The following is a 22,102-nucleotide window of genomic DNA, read 5'->3' as shown; positions in this document are numbered from 1 at the left end:
ACCTCCAATTTTGGTGTCATCTGCAAACTTACTAACTGTACTTCTTATGCTCGCATCCAAATCATTTATGTAAATAACAAAAAGTAGAGGACCCAGCACCGATCCTTGTGGCACTCCACTGGTCACAGGCCTCCAGTCTGAAAAACAACCCTCCACCACCACCCTCTATCTTCTACCTTTGAGTCAGTTCTGTATCCAAATGACTAGTTCTCCCTGTATTCCGTGCGATCTAACCTTGCTAACCAGTCTCCAATGGGGAACCTTGTCGAATGCCTTACTGTGTAGTCCATATAGATCACATCTACCATTCTGCCCTCATCAATCCTCTTTGTTACTATTGCCTGAATAGTCTGGCTCTAATTTTCAGACCATCCCTTCAGTTCTAGAATCTAAATCAGTGGAGATAGTTTATCATTATCTATCCTGCCAAAACGTTGAAGACGTCAATCAGATCATTCCTCAACTGCTTATCTCTAGAAAAAAACAGGCCTAATTTGTTTAATTTCTCAACATAACCTATCCTTGGGCATGTCTAATAGTCTGAAGGTAGATCACTGGGGAATCTAATTAGAAGGGGCACATGTCTTATTAATGAGACAGCTAATTGCATTCTAGCCATAAGTATAAATTATATTAGTCAGGCATAATTACTAGGACTCTCAAGAGCTGTATAAAACACACCAACTCCCTGCAAAGGCTGGTTTGGGACTTACCATTTCGCCATCACCAGACTGTGAAGAGTTAATGGAAAATTGTAATTAACTTTTTCAGAATCAATATCTTTCGATAACCTTTCAAGTCATCGAGCATCTACCCTGTCGAGGCCTGTAAGAGTCTTAAACGTTTAACCACTGTGACGGAACTTTCAAATGTGGGATGTGAAGTGCTTTACGTTGTCCTGAGTTTACAAACTTCTCCGGTTGAATACAAAATTTGTTTTCAATCGGAGAAAGTGCATAAGTTTTGTAAAGGACAAGAGGTCTCACTCATTAGACTTCCTCCCTCAGTCTCTCTGAAAGATGAGAAATCAATTCCCCTCTCTATTGCATCAGGTTTGATATTATGCAGAAACCCCGTGGATTGACTGAACGAACAAATGAATGAATACTCATAGCATCTGCACTCTTCCTCTCTCCCCACTTTCACTGTAATAACAGACTGTACAATTTGTACCTTGCAGCGATATTTCTGTGGTCTTCCACAGATGCCTGGCTGCTCAAAGGATATAATTAGACCATCACAAAAATACCTCAATACAAGGAAAGTTGATTTATGATTTTAAATAAAGTCCACAGACAAAACACCCCACCCTGCAAAACATTGTCGCAAACAGTATGAGATTGATGTACATAAGTGTTCATCCTTGACTGCAGGTTTATTTATGTATGTGCATATTTTATAAACGCATGTGTATTTGAGTCTATAAAGAAGTTAAAATGCAGAAGCTCATTACCTGTAATGGATCCATATATCTTCATATGTCCATATTTTCAGTATCGGAGCTGATTTCCTTGAATATTTGGCACAGTAATTACTGTTTTATAAGCTGTTGCATTGTTTTGGAACTTTGAAAAAAAGTTCAACACAACAGCACTTTAAGAAAAAGGGAGGAAGAAAGACAAAGCAGATACAATGTGGGAGGTGAAGAAATGGAGCAGTAAGTCTGACAATTGCAACATTTAAAAGGCATCTGGATGGATCTATGAATAGGATTGGTTCAGAGGAATAGGGGCCAAGTGATGGCAAATGGGACCAGATTAATTTAGGATATCTGATCAGTATGAACAAGTTGGACCGAATGGTCTGTTTCCGTGCTGTATATCTCTATGACTCATCTTGCCAAAAAAAAAAGAATTCCCATTGATATAGCAGCTTCCACAAACCTAGAACCTCTTAAAGCACCTCACAGATTGTTGAGTATTTATAAAGTTCAGAAGTTTACTTGCGGACAGCAGCATGTTCCTACAAACAGCAATCAGGTTAATGGCGGGGAATGGATAATTACACAGGTAGTATTCCCTGCTACACTTTCAAAATGGCTGACATCTTTTCCAGCCATAGGAATGGCTGACAGGACACAGATTTCAAGTAACTGGCAAAGGAAGCAAACACAACGTGACAGTATATGCAACTCATACAGGGAGTGGCTCAGGCCCAGAATGTACTGCTTGAGAGTATGGCAGAGGTAGGGTCAAGGGAATGGAGGGTTCGAGTCATAAAAATAGGCTGGGACCTTTTTGCACTGGACCGTAGGAGGCTGAGGGGTAACCGTGGCGAGGCTGAGGGGTAACCGTGGCGAGGTTTATGAAATTATGAGAGGCACAGATAAGGTGAATCACAAAAGCCTTTTCCCTAGGGTGGAGGAAGTTCAAAGCGATGGAGCATATTTTCAAGGTGAGAGGAGAAAAATTTAAAATGGACATGAGGGACAACTTTCTTTTTTACACAGAGAGTGGTTCGTGTGTGGAATGAACTTCCAGAGGAAGTGGTGAATGTGTGTTTTGTTACAATGGTTAAAAGACATTTGGGTAAGTTCATGAATAGGAAAGGTTTGGAAGGATATTGTGGGCGGCACGTTTTGGAAGGATATTGTGGGCGGCACGATGGCACAGTGGTTAGCACTGCTGCCTCACAGCGCCAGAGACCCGGATTCAATCCCCACCTCAGGCGACTGTCAGTGTGGTGTTTGCACATTCCCCCCGTGTCTGCGTGGGTTTCCTCCGGGTGCTCCGGTTTCCTTCCACAGTCCCAAAATATGCAGGTTAGGTGAATTGGCCATGCTAAATTGCCCATAGTGTTAGGTGAAAGGGTAAATGTAGGGGAATGGGGCTGAGTGGGTTGCTCTTCGGAGGGTCAGTGTGGACTTGTTGGGCCGAAGGGCCTGTTTCCACACTGTAAGTAAATGTAATTTAGAGACAGATGAGAGGTGGAAAGAGATATGATTATATACAGGAGCTAACATTTTCATAACTTTGCAATTTATTATTGTGCAAAAACATCAAAGGCTATAGAGCACTCCTGAAATTGTGAAAGGTGTTTTATAAATATAAGATATTGTTCTGTCTTGTGAACTTGATCTCCTTTCTAATTAGGAGTCTGCATCCATTCCCAGGTTGACCACCGGAGTCTTTCATACTTAAATTACTGCAGCATGTTTTTTAACAAAATTAAATCGCTCCAAATACAGTCCAAAGATTTACATCATGAGTTTGAAAATTAAGCCACAATTTTTCTTTAGTTGAAAAACGTTTTTTCAGAATGGCGTGAACATTAAATCTGAAATTGCCACACCTGTAAATACCAAATAAAAAGAACTGAGGATGCTGTTAATCAGAAACAAAAACAGAAATTGCTGGAAAAGCTCAGCAGGTCTGGCAGCATCTGCAGAGAGAAATCAGCATTAACATTTCGGGTCCCGTGACCCTCTCAGAACTGTTCTGCAGTTTCTAGTATTTCATATTTTGATACCCGTAAATACACCTGAATATGTCACTCCACGCACTGTCACACCGTAAACGTCAGTCTGAGAATGTTAGATCTGAAAATATCACTCATGCAAAACCTGTGATTTGCAAGTTGTACATTCAAATATTCCATTCATAAAGCTGTAAACACTGAGCTGGTAAAAAGGACACTGTTGAATGAGTATTATTTCCGGTAACTTTTTGTTTTAAAATTAAGATTGTGGTTAGCTTCCATTTAACATAAAACTGGACCATTTCAGCTGATTGTTAATGCCTAAATATTTACAGGCCATAAAACATTAATTACCTCAGAATCAAAGACAACAAAACAGAAAGTTGGGTCAGAGCTAATTCATAAATTGTGTGAGTGAATTGTATCAAAATGCATTAAGGGCTATTGTGGGGAAGTGGTAGCATCTCTGCCTCTAAGCCAGGAGGCACAGATTGTAGTCCCATCTGCTCTAGAGGTGTGTAATAGAATCTCCAAACATGTGTTGGAGAAACACCCACCAAAATGCATAGAAGTGTCGTGGTAGTGCCCCTAGGTCTGGGCCAGGTGATTTAGGAGAATCAACATTTCAGGCAAAAGCCCTTCATCCTCATTCCTGATGAAGGGCTTTTGCCCAAAATGCTGATTCTCTGCTCCTTGGATGCTGCCTGACCTGCTGTGCTCTTCCAGCACCAGACCCTTGACTCTGATCACCAGCATCTGTAGTCCCCACTTTTGCCTCGGAGGCTTAAGTTCAAGTGCTCCTTACTCCAGAGTTGTGTAATAACAGGTTGATTAAAAAAAATATCAAATTATATTGAGGATGGGGGTTCAGTTTTCACTGCTTATGACAATTTAATTTGATACTCCTTTCTCAGCTGTATGCATTGCTTGAGGTACTTACTAATTTGGTCCAGTTTTTCCAACAGGGCAATCAAATGTAAACACAGTCAGCTAGAAGTTGGAGAAGAGGAGAGGTGGCAAAGGTCAGGTCAAGGGCTGCTTTTTGACCCTGTGATTGTTCAAAATAAAACTAGAAAGTGTACGCTTGGGCATTTTCTAAAAGTATTTAGTCTTTAGTGTACAACATTGGAGAATTTAGATCAGAGTGGTGCTGGAAAAGCACAGCAGGTCAGGCAGCATCCGAGGAGCAGGAAAATCGACGTTTCGGGCAAAAGCCCTTCACCAGGAATGGAGGCAGGATAAATCTCTCCACCTTGCAGGCTTCCTGCCTCCATTCCTGATGAAGGGCTTTTGCCCGAAACGTCGATTTTCCTGCTCCTCGGATGCTGCCTGACCTGCTGTGCTTTTCCAGCACCACTCTGATCTAAAACTCTGGTTTCCAGTTCTGCAGTCCTCACTTTTGCCAACATTGGAGAATTGTGAGGATTCTGAGAAGCACCTTCACAGATGGGAGTATGATACTGGCAGTGCGCTCAGTTTTAGGAATGCATTGGGTAGGGACCGGGTACACGTGTAAAGTTCCTATAACATTGTCAGAAGCACCAAGCATAGACTTTTATAGGAATTGCCAGCATTTATTGCCCATCCCTAATTGCCCAGGGGGTAGTTAAGAGTCAACCATGTTGCTGTAGGTCTGGAGCCACATGTAGGTCAGACCAGGTCAGGATGGCAGATTTCCTTCCCTCAAGGACATTAATGAACCAGATAGGATTTTCAATTTTTAAAAAAAAAAACAGTCAACAACAACTTCATGGTCATCATTAATTGAACTGATATTCCACCAACCCCACCCCGGTAGGATTTAAACCTAGGTCCCCAGAACATTACCTGGGTTTCGGGATTAATAACAAAAACTGAAATTGCTGGAAAAGTTCAGCGGATCTGGCAGCATCTGTGGAGAGAAATCAGAGTTAACGTTTCTGGTCGAGTGACTGGACCCAAAACGTTAACTCTGATTTCTCACCATAGATGCTGACAGACTCGCTGAGCTCCTCCAGCAATTTCTGTTTTTGTTTCTGATATCCAGCATCCACAGTTCTTTCGGCTTTTATTCTTAGGATTAACGTTTCTGCAAAAATGCCACTAGGTCATGGCCTTTCCACTCAGACTTCTTTGAGAAGGGTTCTCCATAAGTCCCATTTCCCTGTTATTCCCACATATTGTCTTGCTATCACCATTGTTAACAGCTAACCCGAGAATACAACTTTTTAAAAAAAAAAGGGTTTTGTGATTTACACATGAAAGAAGTGACACTATCACTGTATTCTGACAGATGAAAGGCTTAACAGACAATCAATTTTTCAATGTATAATTTCAGTTACATCACACTACACATTTTTGCTATAAATTCTGTGTTAGGATTGCGCCCTCCATTACCACCTGATGAAGGAGTGATGCTCCGAAAGCTAGTGATTCCAATTAAACCTGTTGGACTACAACCTGGTGTTGTGTGATTTTTAACTTTGTACACCCCAGTCCAACACCGGCATCTACAAATTATTCCCTCATGAAGCAGCCAACACTTTTGTTCTTTTTAAATATTAGGGGGTGGCACAGTGCCTCGGTGGTTAGTACCACTGCCTCACAGTGCCAGGGATCTGTGGTCCGATTCTAGCCTTGGGTATCTGTTTGTGTGGAGTTTGCATATTCCCCCGGTGTCTGCATGGGTTTCCTCCCACAGTCCAAAGGTGAGCAGGTTTGGGTGGATTGACCATGAAACATTGCCCGTGGTGTCCAGGGATATGCAGGCGAGCTAGGTTAGCCAATGGGAAACATGGAAGGGGGGGTTGATCTTAGTAGGTTGGGCTTTGGAGGGTCAGTGTTTATTTGATGGGCAAAATGGTCTACTTACGCACTGTAGGGTCCAATTCCCATCTGAGAGCTAGAAATGAATCTGTTTCTATCGCTCTATTAGTCAGTGTATTCCAGACCATCGCAACTTACCGAGTAAAAAAAACAGTTCTTTTCACCTCACCTCTGTTTCTTTTCCCAGTTTATTACTACGCCTCCTCCAAGTGGAAACAATTTCTTTTTTAAACAATCAGAATTTACTGTGTTTCTGATAAGGTTATCGCAACTTTACACATACACAGCTTCATTCAATTTCACTTTAACCTTCATTACTCGAGATTATCCAATCTCTCCACATGATTGATAGCACACATCTCTTCTGCACTTTCCACAAGTTAGACAAACATAGGAATTAGAGGCAGGATTAGGCCACTCGTTTCCTTGAGTCTGTTCTGTCATTCACTAAGATCATGGCTGTTCCAATCAATCCACGTTCCTGCCTACCCATATCAACCTTCCATCCCCTTCCTTACCTTCTAGCTCTGTCTTGAAAGTATTCATGGATTTGGCTTCTGTTGCCTTTTGAGGAAGAGAGTTCCAAAGACTCTCCTCCGTCTTTGTCTGATGTGGATGACCCCTTATTCGGGAACACTGGTCCCTAGATCTAGATGATCTAGATGAAGATCTCAACATCCTCCCAACAATCTGATGCTCAGAACTGGACACAGTGCTCCTGCTGGAACCTAACGGGTGTTTTATAAAGGTTTAGCACAACTTCCCCACTTTGTAGATCGTTGACCCAAAAGCAAACACAGCACTTTTGTTTGCAAGGAAATCAAAATCAAAAGCAGAAGCAGGAAATCACCTGCAGCTGCAAAACTTCCATCTCTGCAGAAGTGAACACGCCCCAGGAGGTTTTGCAGGTTGTGCATCAAGTGCAGTTTGATAGTGAGACTCAACAAAAGTCATCGGGTCAGAAAACTAAGAGTTCAGTCAAAGAGGTGGGTTTTAGAAGCATCCTAAAGGAGGTGACGGAGAGGGGGATTCCTGAATTCCTGGTGCAGCTGCCAGTGATGCAACGTTGGAAATGGCGAATGCACAGGGAATGTCAGAATTGGAGAAGCGCAGAGATCCTAGTCGGCTCTGGAGTTTATAGAGATTGAAAGTGGTGAGGGCATGGAAAGATTTGAAAGCTAGCGAGTTTCAAATTGGGACTGGGAAGCCCAGATGTCAATCACTGAGCGTGGAGGGGATGAATGAACAGGATTTGGAGCAAGCCAAGGCATCCAGAAGATGGAAGATGGGAGGCGGACCAGGAAAACACTGGAATATTCAAATTATATGCCACCAGAAACTTCCTAAAATCAGAGTAAAACAAAAAGAAATTCTGCCAAATTAATTGGCTGCAGAGATTGCTTACCCTGGTGTGTTGACCCATACAATGCCTACATGGCAGAAGTAAACACACTCTGTGTCTTGCATGTTGCTGCAGGAACAACGTTTCTCTCTGTGTAGGGATGAGTGGACCTCCCTTAGTCCCTGATCGCTGTCTATCTCTGATCCGGCCAAGGCTCCAGCAAGCGGCTCAGAACTCCCTGTGGCAACAAAAAATAAAGCATGAGGGAGGATTTAAAATAGACTTGGGAGCTTTCATTTCAATTTCGTCCATGTTCATTCACAGCATCCAGCTACAGCTGACTTATGGCCAACATCGTTTGCGTATCCCAATATGGCCATGCAGCTTGCTGGGTGATCTCACAGGGCAGTTAAGAGTCAGCCACTTTGCTGTGGATCTGGAGTCACACATAGACCGGAAAGGTTAATGCACACAGATCTCCTTCGCTAAAGTGACCGGGCAACTTTTCACATATAGTCTGGCAGTTTCATGGTCACCCCAATCAATTTCAGATTTTTATTCCCAAATTTCTTTAACAACAAGAAACTAATTCCCAATTGTCATTTTAAATTTGAATTCAGGACTCCAGGTTCAACCTTCCGCTCTATTAGTCCATTAAGATAACTGCTGTACCACCATACATTACCAACAATATACATTAGTGCTTCAATTAAGAGTAGTGAACATACATAAGCACAAATTAGGATCAAGAGTAGACCAATCAGCCCCTTGAGCCTAGCCCATTATCTAATAAGCTAAACCATATCATTTGGGACATGGAATGTGGTGCTCACACCAAACATTCAATGTCTTCCTAAGAGATAGAAACTGAACAAAGTGGTAGCAAAAACTATAAATGTTACACAAAATACTTATTTGAGGCAGCTATCTGCTCATTCTGATTTACACCACCACCAAAGACAGAGTCAGAGAGTCTTAAAATTATTTTTTTCACCAGGAACGGGATTGATTGATTCATTCATTCATTGTGGTCACATGTACCGAGATACAGTGAAAACTGTTGTCCTGCGTGCTTTACAAGCAGATTGTACCATACAAGGTGCATCAGGGTAGCAGAACAGAGTGCAGAATACAGTGTTACAGCAGCAGTGAAGGTGCAGAGAGAGAGTGATCAGAATTAATATTTAAGAGGTCCATTCAAAAGTCTGATAACAGCGGGGAAGAAGCTGTTCTTGAATCCGTTTGTACGTGTATACAACTTTTATATCTTCGGCCTGACAGAAGAGGGTGGAAGAGAGTATAACTGGGGTGGGAGGTATCTTTGATTATGTTGGTTCTTTTCCCAAGGCAGCTGGAAGTATGGATGGAGTCAACGGATGGGCGGCTGGTTTGCGTGATGGACTGGGCTGTGTTCACGACTCTCTGTAGTTTCTTGGTAAGAGCAGTTGCCATATCACGTTGTGATGCATCCGGATCAGATGTTTCCTGTGGTGCAGGATGAACTGATCGGGATGTTTCAAATGAGGAAAGGACTTGGTGGATTAGGGATATTTCCACTTGTGCGGGATGGAGACCCAAAGCCCCAGTTTACAGCAGTGAAGCGGATCAGTGTTTATGTTCAACATGAACCTCCCCCTATTTATCTCCCACTAACATTAAAACCATCCATCCCCTTTCTCCTTTGTTTAGTTTCCCCTGAAATGTATCACTCCATGTCGTCACAAGTTCCACATTCTCTGGGTAAAGACATTTCTCCTGAAATCACTATTGAGTCTTCGAGTGACTATTGTATATTAATGGCTTCCCCAGAAATGAAAACATCTCCTCGGCATTATCAAAGAGACCACCCTCAATCAGTTCAATCCTCAGCCTTCGCTCTCTCCGAGACGCCGCCAGACAGGGAAGAACATTGTGTGGGTTCTAAGGCCAGGGAACCAATCTGTCAGTATGCCTAGAATGAGGTAAAACTATACCAAAGCAAACATTGTCATGTTAAGAAGCTATCCAGTCCAAACCCTGCAGTATTAGTCAAAGAAACGGCAGTATAGCAAAGTTTCACTCAATGGAGCTCCAGGATGAGGGTTGCGCTGTGATGGGAGACCGGGTAAATTGGAGTATTGTAGAATGAGTGGACTTCTCATTGAAACATGTCAGATTCTGTTAGGCCTCGATGTGGTTAACTTTTATTCTTTCATAGGATGTAGGTATCAAGAGCAAGGTCAAAGTTTGTCCGTCATCCCTGATTGACCCTTGAAGTGAATGGCTTGCTAGGCCATTCCAGCAGGTAGTTAAGAATCAGCCACATTACTATGGGTCTGGAGTCACATGCAGGCCAGACCAAATAAGGATGGCAGATTTCCTTCCCTGAAGGACATTGGTGAGCCAGATTATTGGCAATCGTTTCAGAGTAGATTTCATCAGTAGATTCTTAATTCCAGATTTTTTTTTGGTGATTCAAATTTCACCATCCGCCAGGATTTCCTTCCTTAAAGGGGCATTAGCAAACCAGGTAGGATTTTATAACAATTGACAATTATTCAATAGTGGTCATCATTACACCAGATTTTTACTGAATTTAAAATTTCACAAATCTGCCTCAAACCTGTATCCCCAGAATGTCAGCCTGGATCTCTGGATTTCTAGCCCAATAACATCCCCACCACTCCATCCCCTCCCTATATCTGGGCTAGCATTTCTACATTTGGAAGCAACACCAAACCAGGTAAAGAGGGTCTGCAATTAATTACAACAAAGCTTGAATAAACCTGAAGAAAGGGTAAATCTTTGGAAAATGAAGTTCAGCACAGACAAATATGAGGTGATGCATTTTGGAAGGAAGAATAGGGAGGTCATTAATCAGGTGAAAGTCTTAAATCAGATAAAGGACCAATGGGATCTCACAATACAGATACATGAATGACCAGAAGTTATGTCACAGGTAAACAAGATCATTTCACAAAACAAACCAACCACTGGGTTTATTTCTAGAGGGATAGGATTGAAAGGTAGGGGAAAACATTGTGTAAAACTGGTAATGCATGTTTGTTAAATCACGCATAGATACTAAATGCAGGTCTGGTTGCTACATTGTAAAAGTAGTGTGAAGCCACTGGAGAGGGACCAGAGCAGATGTACAAGAATGATCCCAGAGATGGGTGGATGAACATATCAGGAAAAGATTGTTGGGCTGGCATTGTTTCTCTTTTGGAAAAACAGAAATTGAGGAGCTTCATAAAACAGAAACCTTTACAATGATGAAATATTTTGATAAATTGGATACCGAGAGGATGTTTCCTCTTGTGGGGAAAAGCATTAATACAGACCATCAATGTAGTCATCAAAACACCCAAAGGGATTCTGGAAGAAAGGTCCTTAGCCAAAGAGGGATTAAAAGTATGGAACTCATTACCACAAAGAGAGGTTAAATTTCATAGAACAGTTGTATTTAAGGGGAAGCAAAATAAAGAAATGAGGGAAGAGGGAATAGATGGTAAAATAATGGATTGAGATGAGGAAAGACTGAAGGACACTCAAGGGGAGTTGCATGGGTCGGTTGGGCCGAATGGCCAGTATCTTTTTTTTTAAATTATTGATTCACAGGATGTGGGTATCACTGACTAAGCCAGCATTTATTGCCCAGAGGGCAGTTAAAGAGTCGACCCCATTGCTGTGGGTCCGGAGTCACATGTAGGCCAGACCAGGTAAGGATGGCAGATTTCCTTTCCGAAAGGACATTAGTAAAGCAGGTGTGGTGTTAAAATTAACAGTTACGTGATCAACCCTGCAGTCAGGAGTGACTTTAAAATGGCATCAGTTACCTGTATGGAGCCACATTGACTGTGATTCTGAAAGGAAGGTTTAGATATTGGATGAAACCGGCTGGCTAATCAGGTGAGGAAATTTACGTTTAACTGGAGTGGACCCCTTCTGGTTGGCACAAGGACAGGTGTTGACAGAAAGAGCCATGTGACAAAACTCTATTCCCTCCAATTACTGCAGAAATTCATTCCTTCAATGAAGGGGCTTTGCTTGCTCACTTAATTCCAATCCTGAATCCAGAGAAACATCTCAACACACAGGATAACCCATCAACCCATTCTATTGGCTGGGTGTAAGGATTATATTGAGTTTATGGCACAAAGACAGGCCATTTAGCTCAACTAGTATCTACTGTGGTTCTGTTCGCCAAGCTGGAAGTTTTTGTTGCAAACATTTCGTCCCCCGGCTAGGCGACATCATCAGTGCTTGGGAGCCTCCTGCGAAGCGCTTCTTTGATGTTTCCTCCGGTGTTTATAGTGGTCTGTCCCTGCCGCTTCCGGTTGTCAGTTTCAGCTGTCCGCTGTAGTGGTTGGTATATTGGGTCCAGGTCGATGTGTTTGTTGATGGAGTTTGTGGATGAATGCCATGCCTCTAGGAATTCCCTGGCTGTTCTCTGTCTGGCTTGCCCTTTGATAGTAGTGTTGTCCCAGTCGAATTAAAAACTTCCAGCTCGGCGAACAGAACCACAGCAACAAGCACCCGAGCTACAAATCTTCGCACAAACTTTCAACTAGTATCTACTGGCATCTATACTCCGCAGTATTTTCCCTGGAGCGTCGAAGGCTGAGAGGTGACTTATAGAGTTCTATAAAAGCATGAAGAGCATGGATAGGGTAAATAGACAAGATCTTTTTCCTGGGGTAGGGAGAGTCCAAAACCGGAGAGCATAGGCTTATGGTGAAAAGGGAAAAATTAAAAAGGACCTAAGGAGCAATCTTTTGACACAGAGAGTGGTACGTGTATGGAATGGGCTGCCAGAGGAAGTGGTGGAGGCTGGTACAATTGCAGCATTTAAAAGGCATCAGGATGGGTATATGAATAGGAAGGGTTTAGAGGGATATGGGCCAAAGGCTGGCAAATGGAACTAGAATTATTTAGGACATCTGGTCAGCTTGGAAAAGTTGGACTGAAGACTCTGTTTCTGTGCTGTACATCTCTATGACTCTACGACTACCTTCCTCCTGCTTTTTATCAGATGCAGCCAACACACCGTTCTATTCCTTTCTCTGTCGTGCACTTACCCAACCTCCCTCTAAACACAACAAACACTATTTACCACAATAACTCACTTTGGTAGTGGGTTCTGCATTGTTCACAGTTACTGCCACAGGCTGCCGCTGCAGAATAGGAACGTCCCAGGGCTGGAATGTAGGAGGGCAGGAGATTATGGTTCAGTGGTTACAGACATGGCAGGAATGTTGATGCAGCAGCCTGGCAGTCTGTGAATGCTCCCATTAGCTCACGCTCCTCTACGAGGGAAGAGAGTGCAAAGATACAGAAATAATAATCGGCATCTGCATAAACTAAATGGAAACTGTCCAGGCAGCCTTCTGAGTTTGAGCCTTTCCCTGACCAGCCCATTGTCTTGCAGAGATGGGGTGAAGTACACAGATTTACACAGGATAGTTTGACTCCTGATTGAAGCATAATGTAACCTTTATTCTTCTCGAGCAACTAACTCTTGTGTTCCAGCAGCAGTAGAAAAGTGAAATGACACCAATTGTCCAATGAAAACTGACACAGCATTCACTGCTCGAGGCTGTCTCTGATTAATTGCCAATTTGCCACATGTTCCATAATATAAGAATGATCCATGCTGAAAACTCTCCTCTCTTCCTGTGTTATTAATAACGGGACAGGAGATTCAATTCGACATCCCAAAATGTTTTGTAGTCACATCTGAAAGGCAGTTGCTGTTGTAATGTCCTGAAGCCAATTTCTACACTAAGTTTATTTTCTGGTTACCATTGACCAGAAGCAGAATTGGACTCACCACATAAATAACACAGCTACACGAACAGGTCAGAGACTAGGAATACCACAGTGAATGACTCACCTCCTGACTCTCCAAAACCTGTCCACTATCTACAAGATACAAGTCAGGAGTGTGATGAAATACTCCTCTATTGTCTGGATGGGTGCAGCTCCACAACACTCAAGAAACTCGACACCATCCAGGACAAAGCAGATAACTTGACTGGCTCCACATCCATGCCTTCCACCACCAAAGCTCAGTGGCATTTTTCACAAGATCTAGAAATATTCAACAAAGCATCTTCCAAACTCATGACCCCTTCCACCTGGAAGGACAAAGGCAGCAGATACATGGGAATGTTACCATCTGCAGGTTCCCCTCCAAGCACCTCACCAACCTGACTTGGAAATATATCGCCGTTCCTTCGGTGTCGTTGAGTCAAAATCCTGGAAGTTCCTCCCTAACAGTATTGTGGGTCTACCTCCAGCACGTGGACTGCAGCGGTTCAACGCAGCTCACCATCACCATCTCAAGGACAACTAAAGACGGACAATAAAAGGAGGCCCAGCCAGCGGCACTTACAGTCATAGAATCATAGAGATGGACAGCATGGAAACAGACCCTTTGGTCCAACCCATCCATGCTGACCAGATATAACAACCCAATCTAGCCCCACCTGCCAGCACCCGGCCCATATCCCTCCAAACCCGTCCTATTCATATACTCATCCAGATGCCTTTTAAATGTTGCAATTGTACTAGCCTCTGCCACATCATCTGGCAGCTCATTCCATACACGTACCACCCTCTGCGTGAAACAGTTGCCCCTTAGGTCTCTTTTATATTTTTCCCCTCTCACCCTAAACCTATGTCCTCTAGTTCTGGACTCCCCCACCCCAAGGAAGAGACTTTGTCTATTTACCCTATCCATGCCCCTCATAATTTTGTAAAGCTCTATGAAGTCACCCCTCAGCCTCCGATGTTCCAGGGAAAAAAGCCCCAGCCTGTTCAGCCTCTATCCTATGTACCTGCGACTCCACTTTCAGGGAGCTATGAACCTGCACTCCCAAGGTCTCTTTGTTCAGCAACATACCCAAGGACCTTACCATTAAGTGTATTAAGATTTGCTTTCCCAAAATGCAGCACCTCGCATTTATCTGAATTAAACTCCATCTGCCACTTCTCAGCCCATTGGCCCATCTGGTCAAGATCTTGTTGTAATCTGAAGTAACCCTATTCGCTGTCCACTACACCTCTAATTTTGGTGTCATCTGCAAACTTACTAACTGTACCTATTATGCTCGCATCCAAATCATTTATATAAATGACAAAAAGTAGAGGACCAATCCTTGTGGCACTCCACTGGTCACAGGCCTCCAGTCTGAAAAACAACCCCCCACCACCACCCTCTGTCTTCTACCTTTGAGCCAGTTCTGTATCTAAATGGCTAGTTCTCCCTGTATTCCGTGAGGTCTAACCTTGCTAATCAATCTCCCATGGGGAACCTTGTTGAACGCCTTACTCCTTGAGTGGATAAAGTAAATGGTCCCACAAACAAAGGGCTGGACATGGCAGAGAAATCTCAAGCTCTGAACACCCTCAGCGTTTTATGCCCACCTGAGAGGGCTTAGTCTATTGTTTGAAAGATATTGCCTCTGACAGTGCAGCGACCCCTTTGTACTGCCACAGAGATGCCTGATGATGTGCTTCACCTTTGGACCCATGACCTTCTGACTTAAGGCTCAGAATGTTACTGACTGAACAATGGCTGATGCTTTAGAATTTTTGCTAGAGTTCTCTGCACCTCCCAACATCCCAGGTCAAACAACTTCAGGCCCCTTCTCTCCAACCTAACCCTCACAGAATGCTATGCATTATTGCAAATGCTTAATTAGTCTTAAGCTCCCTTGCCAGTTGTAAGAGCCATTCCTTATTTTTGTTTAACGTAGGTTGACACACGCAGTAGAACAGGAGGGAGGTGCAAAGATTCTTTTATAACAAGATCACTGTTACCAACCACTCCATGTTAAGTAGACTGAGCAATGTGGTCAGGGAGAAACAATCCCCTCAGCAGATGGAGCTCAGAGCCAGAGGATAGATTCTGGTGATTAGAACAAGGTTATTTATTGATCACATTAATTGATCACATTATTTATTGATCACTTCTTCACATTAATGTCTGTGGAAATCTGGGATTCTTGCCAAAACTCGACAGAACCTGGGAAACAATTGGAGCTTGAAAGACTGAGGGGGACAGATATTTGTTAGGTAGGGGTGTCGAGGGTTAGGAAACTAAAGGAATATTAATGGAGTTGAGATACACTAATCGAAAAGCAGGATGCAGTGGATTTTTTTATTATTCACTTGTGGAACTTGAGCATGGCTGGCTGCCCAGTGTTCATTGCCCGTCCCTAGCTGCCCTTGAACTAAGTGGCTTTCCTGGCTATTTCAGAGGGCAGTTGAGAGTCAAACACATTGCTAAGGTCTCAAGTCACATGTAGGCCAGACCAGGGTAAGAATGACTGATTTCTTTCCCTGAAGGATACTTGGGAGCCAAATGGGTTCTTACTGATAATGGTTTCATAGTCATCAGTAGATTCGTAATACTAGATTTTGTTTTGTTGAATTCAAGTTCCACTATCTGCCATGGGGCGGGGTGGGGGGCACTCAAACCCAGGTCCCCAGAACGTTAACTGAGTTTCTGGCTTAATGGTTTCATTGCTTCGTCATGGTCTGGAGATCAGAAATAAAAGCAGAAAATGATTGCTATGCTTAACAGCATTGAAAGAGAAACAGAGTTAACATTTCAGGTCTGTGCCCTTTCTTCAGAAATGGCATAAGTTTGGAAAGTTTTGAGTGGCGGGGGGGGGCAGGGGTGAGTCAAGGACAAAAGGAAAGGGTGTGATAGGGTGAAAGTTAGGAGAGGCTTGAGTGACCCAAGAGTCAGTCTTCCAGGGCTAAAGAGAATGGCAGTGAGGCAAGAGAAGACAAAACAGGCAGTGGCTGGAGCAGGTAGCAAAGAAAAACTAAACAAGCAACAAAAGGAAAACAAACCAGGAACTTGGGAATTGTGGTCTGAAATTGCTGAATTTAATGCTGAGTCCTCAAAAGGTTGTCAAGTACCTCATTACGTTGAAGTTCACAACAACAGTGCAACAGGTCAGAGGTGTCAGAGTGATCCTCAAGGTGAGAATTAAAGTGACAGGCATCTGGAAGTTCAGGATAACAACACCACAGAAGGCTGCGGAGGCCAGGTCATTGAGTATACTTAGGACAGAGATAGATAGGTTCTTGATTGACAAGGGGATCAAGGGTTATGGAGGGAAAGCAGGAGAATGGGTATGAGAAACTTCTCAGCCATGATTGAATGGCAGAGCAGACTCGATGGGAATGGCCTAATTTCTGCTCCTATGTCTTATGGTCATTTTCTCTCCTCATTGTACTGAGACTACATTAAGACCAGTGAATACCACACAGGTCAGCCATGATCTAACCAAACAGTGGAACTAATAAGTCCACTCCCGTCTCTGTTCTTATGTCTCTGGTATTCAGTCTGTTAGTAACTGCACTGTAATAAAGAAGTAATCTTCGGAGTAACATTGAACACAGACACATTATCATATTTCCTCTTCTGACGAACAATAAGCAGTTATAGAATATCTTTTGTTATGTCCTTGGTACATCTCAATGAAATGTAATTGTTGTTGCAACATAGGAACAGATGAGTCTCAGAACATCCTGGCTGTATTACTGAAGACTTGTACTCCAGAACTGGCCATATCTTATAGGCAAGCTGTTGCAATACAGCTAGGACACAGACATCTGCCGGCAATGTGTAAAATTGTATAAGTATGTCCTAACCGTAAAAAAAACAGGCAAATCATGTACAACCAATTACTACCTCAACGGTTCACTCTCAGTCATCAGCAAAGTGATGGCGGATGTTATCAACACTGCTATCAAGTAGAGTGACCCAGTGTTAACCTGCTCACTGATGCTCAGTTTAGGTTCTGCCAGAACCACTCGGTATAATGTTCTACATCCAATCATCGCAAACAGTGACCTTTGCTCCATCATTAGATCAGAAATAGAAAGATTTGCTCAAAGTTTTACAGTGTACTCTATCATTCAAAACTCATCAGATACTCCAACCGTCTATCCACGCAACAAGATATGGACAACATACAGGTTTGGGTTACACAGTACATAGAACAGCACAGTACAGGCCCTTTGGCCCACGATGTTGTCCCGAGCATTTGTCTTAGTCTAAGATCAACTTAACCTACACCCCCCTCAATTTACTTCTGTCCATGTTCTTGTCCAGCAGTCACTTAGATGTCCCTAATATCTCTGACTCTACTCCCACCGCTGGCAGTACATTCCATGCCCCCACCACTCTCTGCGTAAAGACTCTACCTCTGACATCATCCCTACACCTTCCTCCAATCACCTTAAAATTACAACCCCTCGTGACATCCATTTCTGCCCTGGGGAAAGGTCTCTGGCTATCTACTCTCTCTGTGCCTCTCATTACCTTGTACACCTCTATCAAGTCGCCTTTCTTCCTTCTCTCCAGTATGAAAAGCCCTAGCTCACTTAACCTCACTTCATAAGACAAGCTCTCCAATTCAGGCAGCATCCTGGTAAATCTCCTGTGCATGCTCTCGAAAGCAGCTACATCGTTCCTATAATGAGGCAACCAAAATTGGATATAATATTCCAAACGTGATGTAACCAGGTAGCAAAACCTCATAGCTCTTAAACTCAATCCCACTGTTAATGAAAGCCAAAACACCATACACGTTCTTAACAACCCTATCAATTTGGGTGGCTACTTTGAGGGATATATATACATGGACTCCAAGATCCCGCTGTTCCTCCACACTGCCAAGAATCCTGTCATTAACCCTGTATTCAGCATTCAAATTTGACCTTCCAAAATGAATCACTTTGCATTTATCCAGGTTGAACTCCATCTGCCACTTTTCAGCCCAGCTCTGCATCCTGTCAATGTCATGTTGTAGCCTGCAACAGCCCTCGACACTATCTACACTATTGACACTATCTACAACACCATTGACCGTTGTGTCATCGGCAAACTTACTAACCCACCCTTCCACTTCTTCATCCAAGTCATTTATAAAAACTGCAAAGAGCAGAGGCCCAAGAACCGATATCTGCAGGACACCACTGGTCAGCGCCCTCCAAGTGGAATACTTTCCATCCACTACCATTCTGTCTTCTTTCAGCCAGCTAATTTTAAACCCACACAGCTTAATTTCCCTGTATCCCATTCCTCCTAACTTTCTGAATGAGCTTACCATGGGGAATCTAATCAAATGCCTTACTGAAATAAGCAACCATGGGTTGCTAGGTGTCAATGAATATTCGTGCCATACGTGTGCCATGCAATGGGCCTCTCCAATAAAACAGAATCTATCCATCTCCCATTGACATTCCCATCACTGAACCTCTCTCTATCAGCATCCTTGGGATTACCATTGACCAGAAATGCAAATGGATTAGCCATGTAAACACTGTGGCCATGAAAACTGGTGAGAGGCTAGGAACCTGGTGTGATTAACTCACCCTACTGACTCCCCAAAGCCAGTCCACCAGCTGGAAGATGGTAATGATGGTGTGATGTTATATTGTCCACTTTTCTGAATGATTGCAACTTCAACAACACTCAAGAAGCTCAATACCAAGCTGCCCACTTCATTGGCATCCAATCCAGTTCCCTCAACATCCATTCCCTCAACTAGAGATGCACAATGTGTACCATCTGAAAGGGTCTGCATACAGCAAATCCATATCCTCTATCATCTGTAAGGGAACGGACAGCAGATAGATGGGAACATCACCACATGCAAGATCCCCTCCATGCCACTTATCATCCTGACTTGGAAATATATCCCCATTCCTTCAGTGTGGCTGGGTCAAGACTCCCTCCCTAACAGAATTGTGGGTGTATCTACAGTACAGGAATTCAAGAAGGCAGCTCACCACCACCTTCTCAAAGCAATAGGCAACCAATGTTGGGCTTATCATTGGCTCTGACACCTCGTGAGTGAATTAGGAAGAAACTGGGGCCAACAGACAGTGCACACAGTAGATTTGATCAGCAGCGCCTTTGTGAAACATACTGTCCACAGCATGTTCTCACCCTCTCAATGACAGTGTGCTATTTCTGTTTGACCATTTGACAGGCACACTGGTCACTATATCAGGGGCGTCGTTCCAGAGTACTGCAGGCAGCAGATCCCACACTGACCAAAGCAGCTAGTCCATGCCAGGAGCTGTCTCTCCCAGTCACATTCCTGAGGTTATGTGGAATGGTAATGAAGTAGTTTCACCTGTTGAGGAAACACGATCAGCTTTTCATCTCTGGTACTGACGGCTTTGAAAGCTCCCCCTGCAGCTGCCTGCTGTTTGAGATATATCTTGTTCCAAGGGGATGGGGGTGGAGAGGGGGATGCAGAAATCTTTACTCCTGTGCTCAAGGGAACCAGAAGGTACTTTAACGTAAACGAACTGAAGTTTAATTAAAAGATTTTAAAAAAAAGGTAGATTTTTAAAAATATAGTCAAGCAGATGGAAGAGTCAATTGAAAAGGTGGTGGGCTGACATAAACACCTGCATTCTGGTATATACACATATGGATAATCTGTTAAAGCTGAAGCAGAAAATAATGTCAGCACCTATTCCTTCTACAACATTTCTTGTATTTATGTTTGTGTGTGCGTGTGTTATGTAATCTCAGGTTGAGGCAATGCTCTGCCGCTGGTGTCACCTTCACTCTGTCTATCTTGAGGGCTGAGGGGACAGTTGCATCTATTGCGACCCTCCCTCCCGATTACGATCCCCTCTCGCTCCCGGAAGGTAGAGATTGCAAAGCTGTTAGGACTTACCTTCTGGAGTGAGAGGCGGCTGGAGTGTTAGCACCAGGACGGAGAGGGTGAAGAAATTCATCTCCACATAAGCTGTCAGATAAAAGCACCAAGGTATTGTTGCCGGGGCCAGGATAATGCAGCTCTCTGTCTCTGTAGAAGATTGGGAGGCAGCTTAACACGTCCGCATCTTGCGGAGTTTACTGCAGGGTTTGAGTTCAGGCAGTTCACGCAGACAGGAAACTCTCTCTCCTTCTCGCTAACAGTCCCTCCCTCTTGTAGTAATCCTATCTGTTAATAGCAATTACCCTCCCACACCGAGAGAGCTGGGAGCGTCACATTATGAACCACCTGCCAGGTTAAAAAGCTGATCTGGAGAAACCAAAGGGAGGAAATCAATCCCGGGGGGATACAGGACAGCAGGCGAGACTACCCCCAGCCCAGGATACACTGCCCCAGGCTTCACCATGTGGAACAAAGAGAAACTGGTCAACTTTCAATATCCTGCTCTGGCTCTCTTGTTGTTGCCCCTCGGTGTTTCATGGTCCACGGGTTAACACTTTCCTACACACAGCCAACAAATCATTTGCTGTCCTAACGCTTTGAGCTCAGTCACTGGAGCGACAACGTTTGAGTGTGTGTGTGTGTGTGTGTGAGAGAGAGAAAGGTTCCAGGTTGCAGAGAAATCCAGCCCTGGAGACAGAGACAGAGAGAGAGGAGAGGAAGGAGAAAGGGGAGAGGCTCGGGAGGAGAAGACAAAGAAAATGTGGAGAGGGGGAGAAAGAGAGATGTGTGACAATAAGGCTAATTCAATTCAAAGGGAGGGATAAGGGAGAGAGATGGAGAATGCGATAGAATAAGAGGAAAGCAGAGAGAGCAATACGATTCTTGCTGTAATGATAATCATGGGAGCAAGATGAGGCCATTTGGTCCCTCAAACATTTTAGATCATCTACCCCATTGCCATTTCAGCTCACAATGTCCTTTAGTACCAGAACACGATCAATTTCTGTCTTAAACATATTGAATGATTGAGTTTCCATGGCACCCTGGGGTACAGTGTACCATAGATCCACCAAACTCTCTAGTGAAGATAATTTCTCTTCATCTCATCCAGAAAGGCCCATCAGGGGAACCATCCTTCTTGCATGAATCCTGCCCGGCCTTTGAAGGATGTTGGCTGCTTCACTGAGGTTGTCTCTCATTCCTTTCAACTCTTAGTGGATGTGGGCCCAGTCTCCTCATACTCTCCCCGCAGGACAGTTCACTAGGCCAGGGATCAGTCTCTGCAGCACTCCCTCCATAAACAGTGCACCTTTCCTGAAAAGTGACCAACACTGCACACAATACTCATGGTATCTAACAGTGCAGGCAGAGGCCATTCGGCCTGCATAAGTTAGTTCATTGATAGACCTCTCCAATTAATCTTACCATCCAACCACTGTACCCATAGTTCTAGAAGTGTCCTCTGTTTAACTGGAGATCCAGATTCGGTTTAAGAGTAATCACTGCCTGAACACTGTCTGTGCAATGGGTAAGAGCCTGAATCAGGTACAATGTCTTAAAGAAATTCTCCAAGCCATAACAGTTGTATCAACCATTTGGATTTCTATCACCTCCTTCAGACCCTGCAACCCCTCCCTATCTCTGTCACCTCCTCCACCCCTACATCCCTCCCTATTGCTGTCACCTCCTCCAGCCCCTACATCCCTCCCTATTGCTGTCACCTCCTCCACCCCTACACCTCTCCCTACCTCTGTAACCACCTCCAGCCCCTACATCCCTCCCTATTACTGTCACCTCCTCCAGCCCCTACACCTCTCCCTATCTCTGTAAACTCCTCCACCCCTACACC

General features: G+C 43.7%; 1 protein-coding gene across 2 annotated transcripts in view; it reads right to left on the bottom strand.

The window, feature by feature from the left end:
- Nucleotides 1–20,796, bottom strand: part of si:ch211-202p1.5 (uncharacterized protein LOC103909337 homolog) — a 33,791-nt gene extending 12,995 nt beyond the window's left edge. Inside the window, exons 1-2 of one of the 2 annotated variants that reach the window (XM_043696798.1) lie at nt 20,269–20,796; nt 7,628–7,802 (exon numbers count right to left, since the gene is read on the bottom strand). In XM_043696798.1, the coding sequence (XP_043552733.1) occupies nt 7,628–7,802; nt 20,269–20,329 (236 nt within the window). In that variant the 5' untranslated portion in view covers nt 20,330–20,796. The remainder of the gene's footprint in view (nt 1–7,627; nt 7,803–20,268) is intronic. The other variant, XM_043696797.1, reaches the window with a different exon arrangement.
- Nucleotides 20,797–22,102: the final 1,306 nt, after the last annotated feature.

This window comes from Chiloscyllium plagiosum, chromosome 9 (assembly GCF_004010195.1).
Source record: "Chiloscyllium plagiosum isolate BGI_BamShark_2017 chromosome 9, ASM401019v2, whole genome shotgun sequence".
NCBI lineage: Eukaryota > Metazoa > Chordata > Chondrichthyes > Orectolobiformes > Hemiscylliidae > Chiloscyllium > Chiloscyllium plagiosum.
This window is presented reverse-complemented; position numbering and strand designations above follow the sequence as displayed.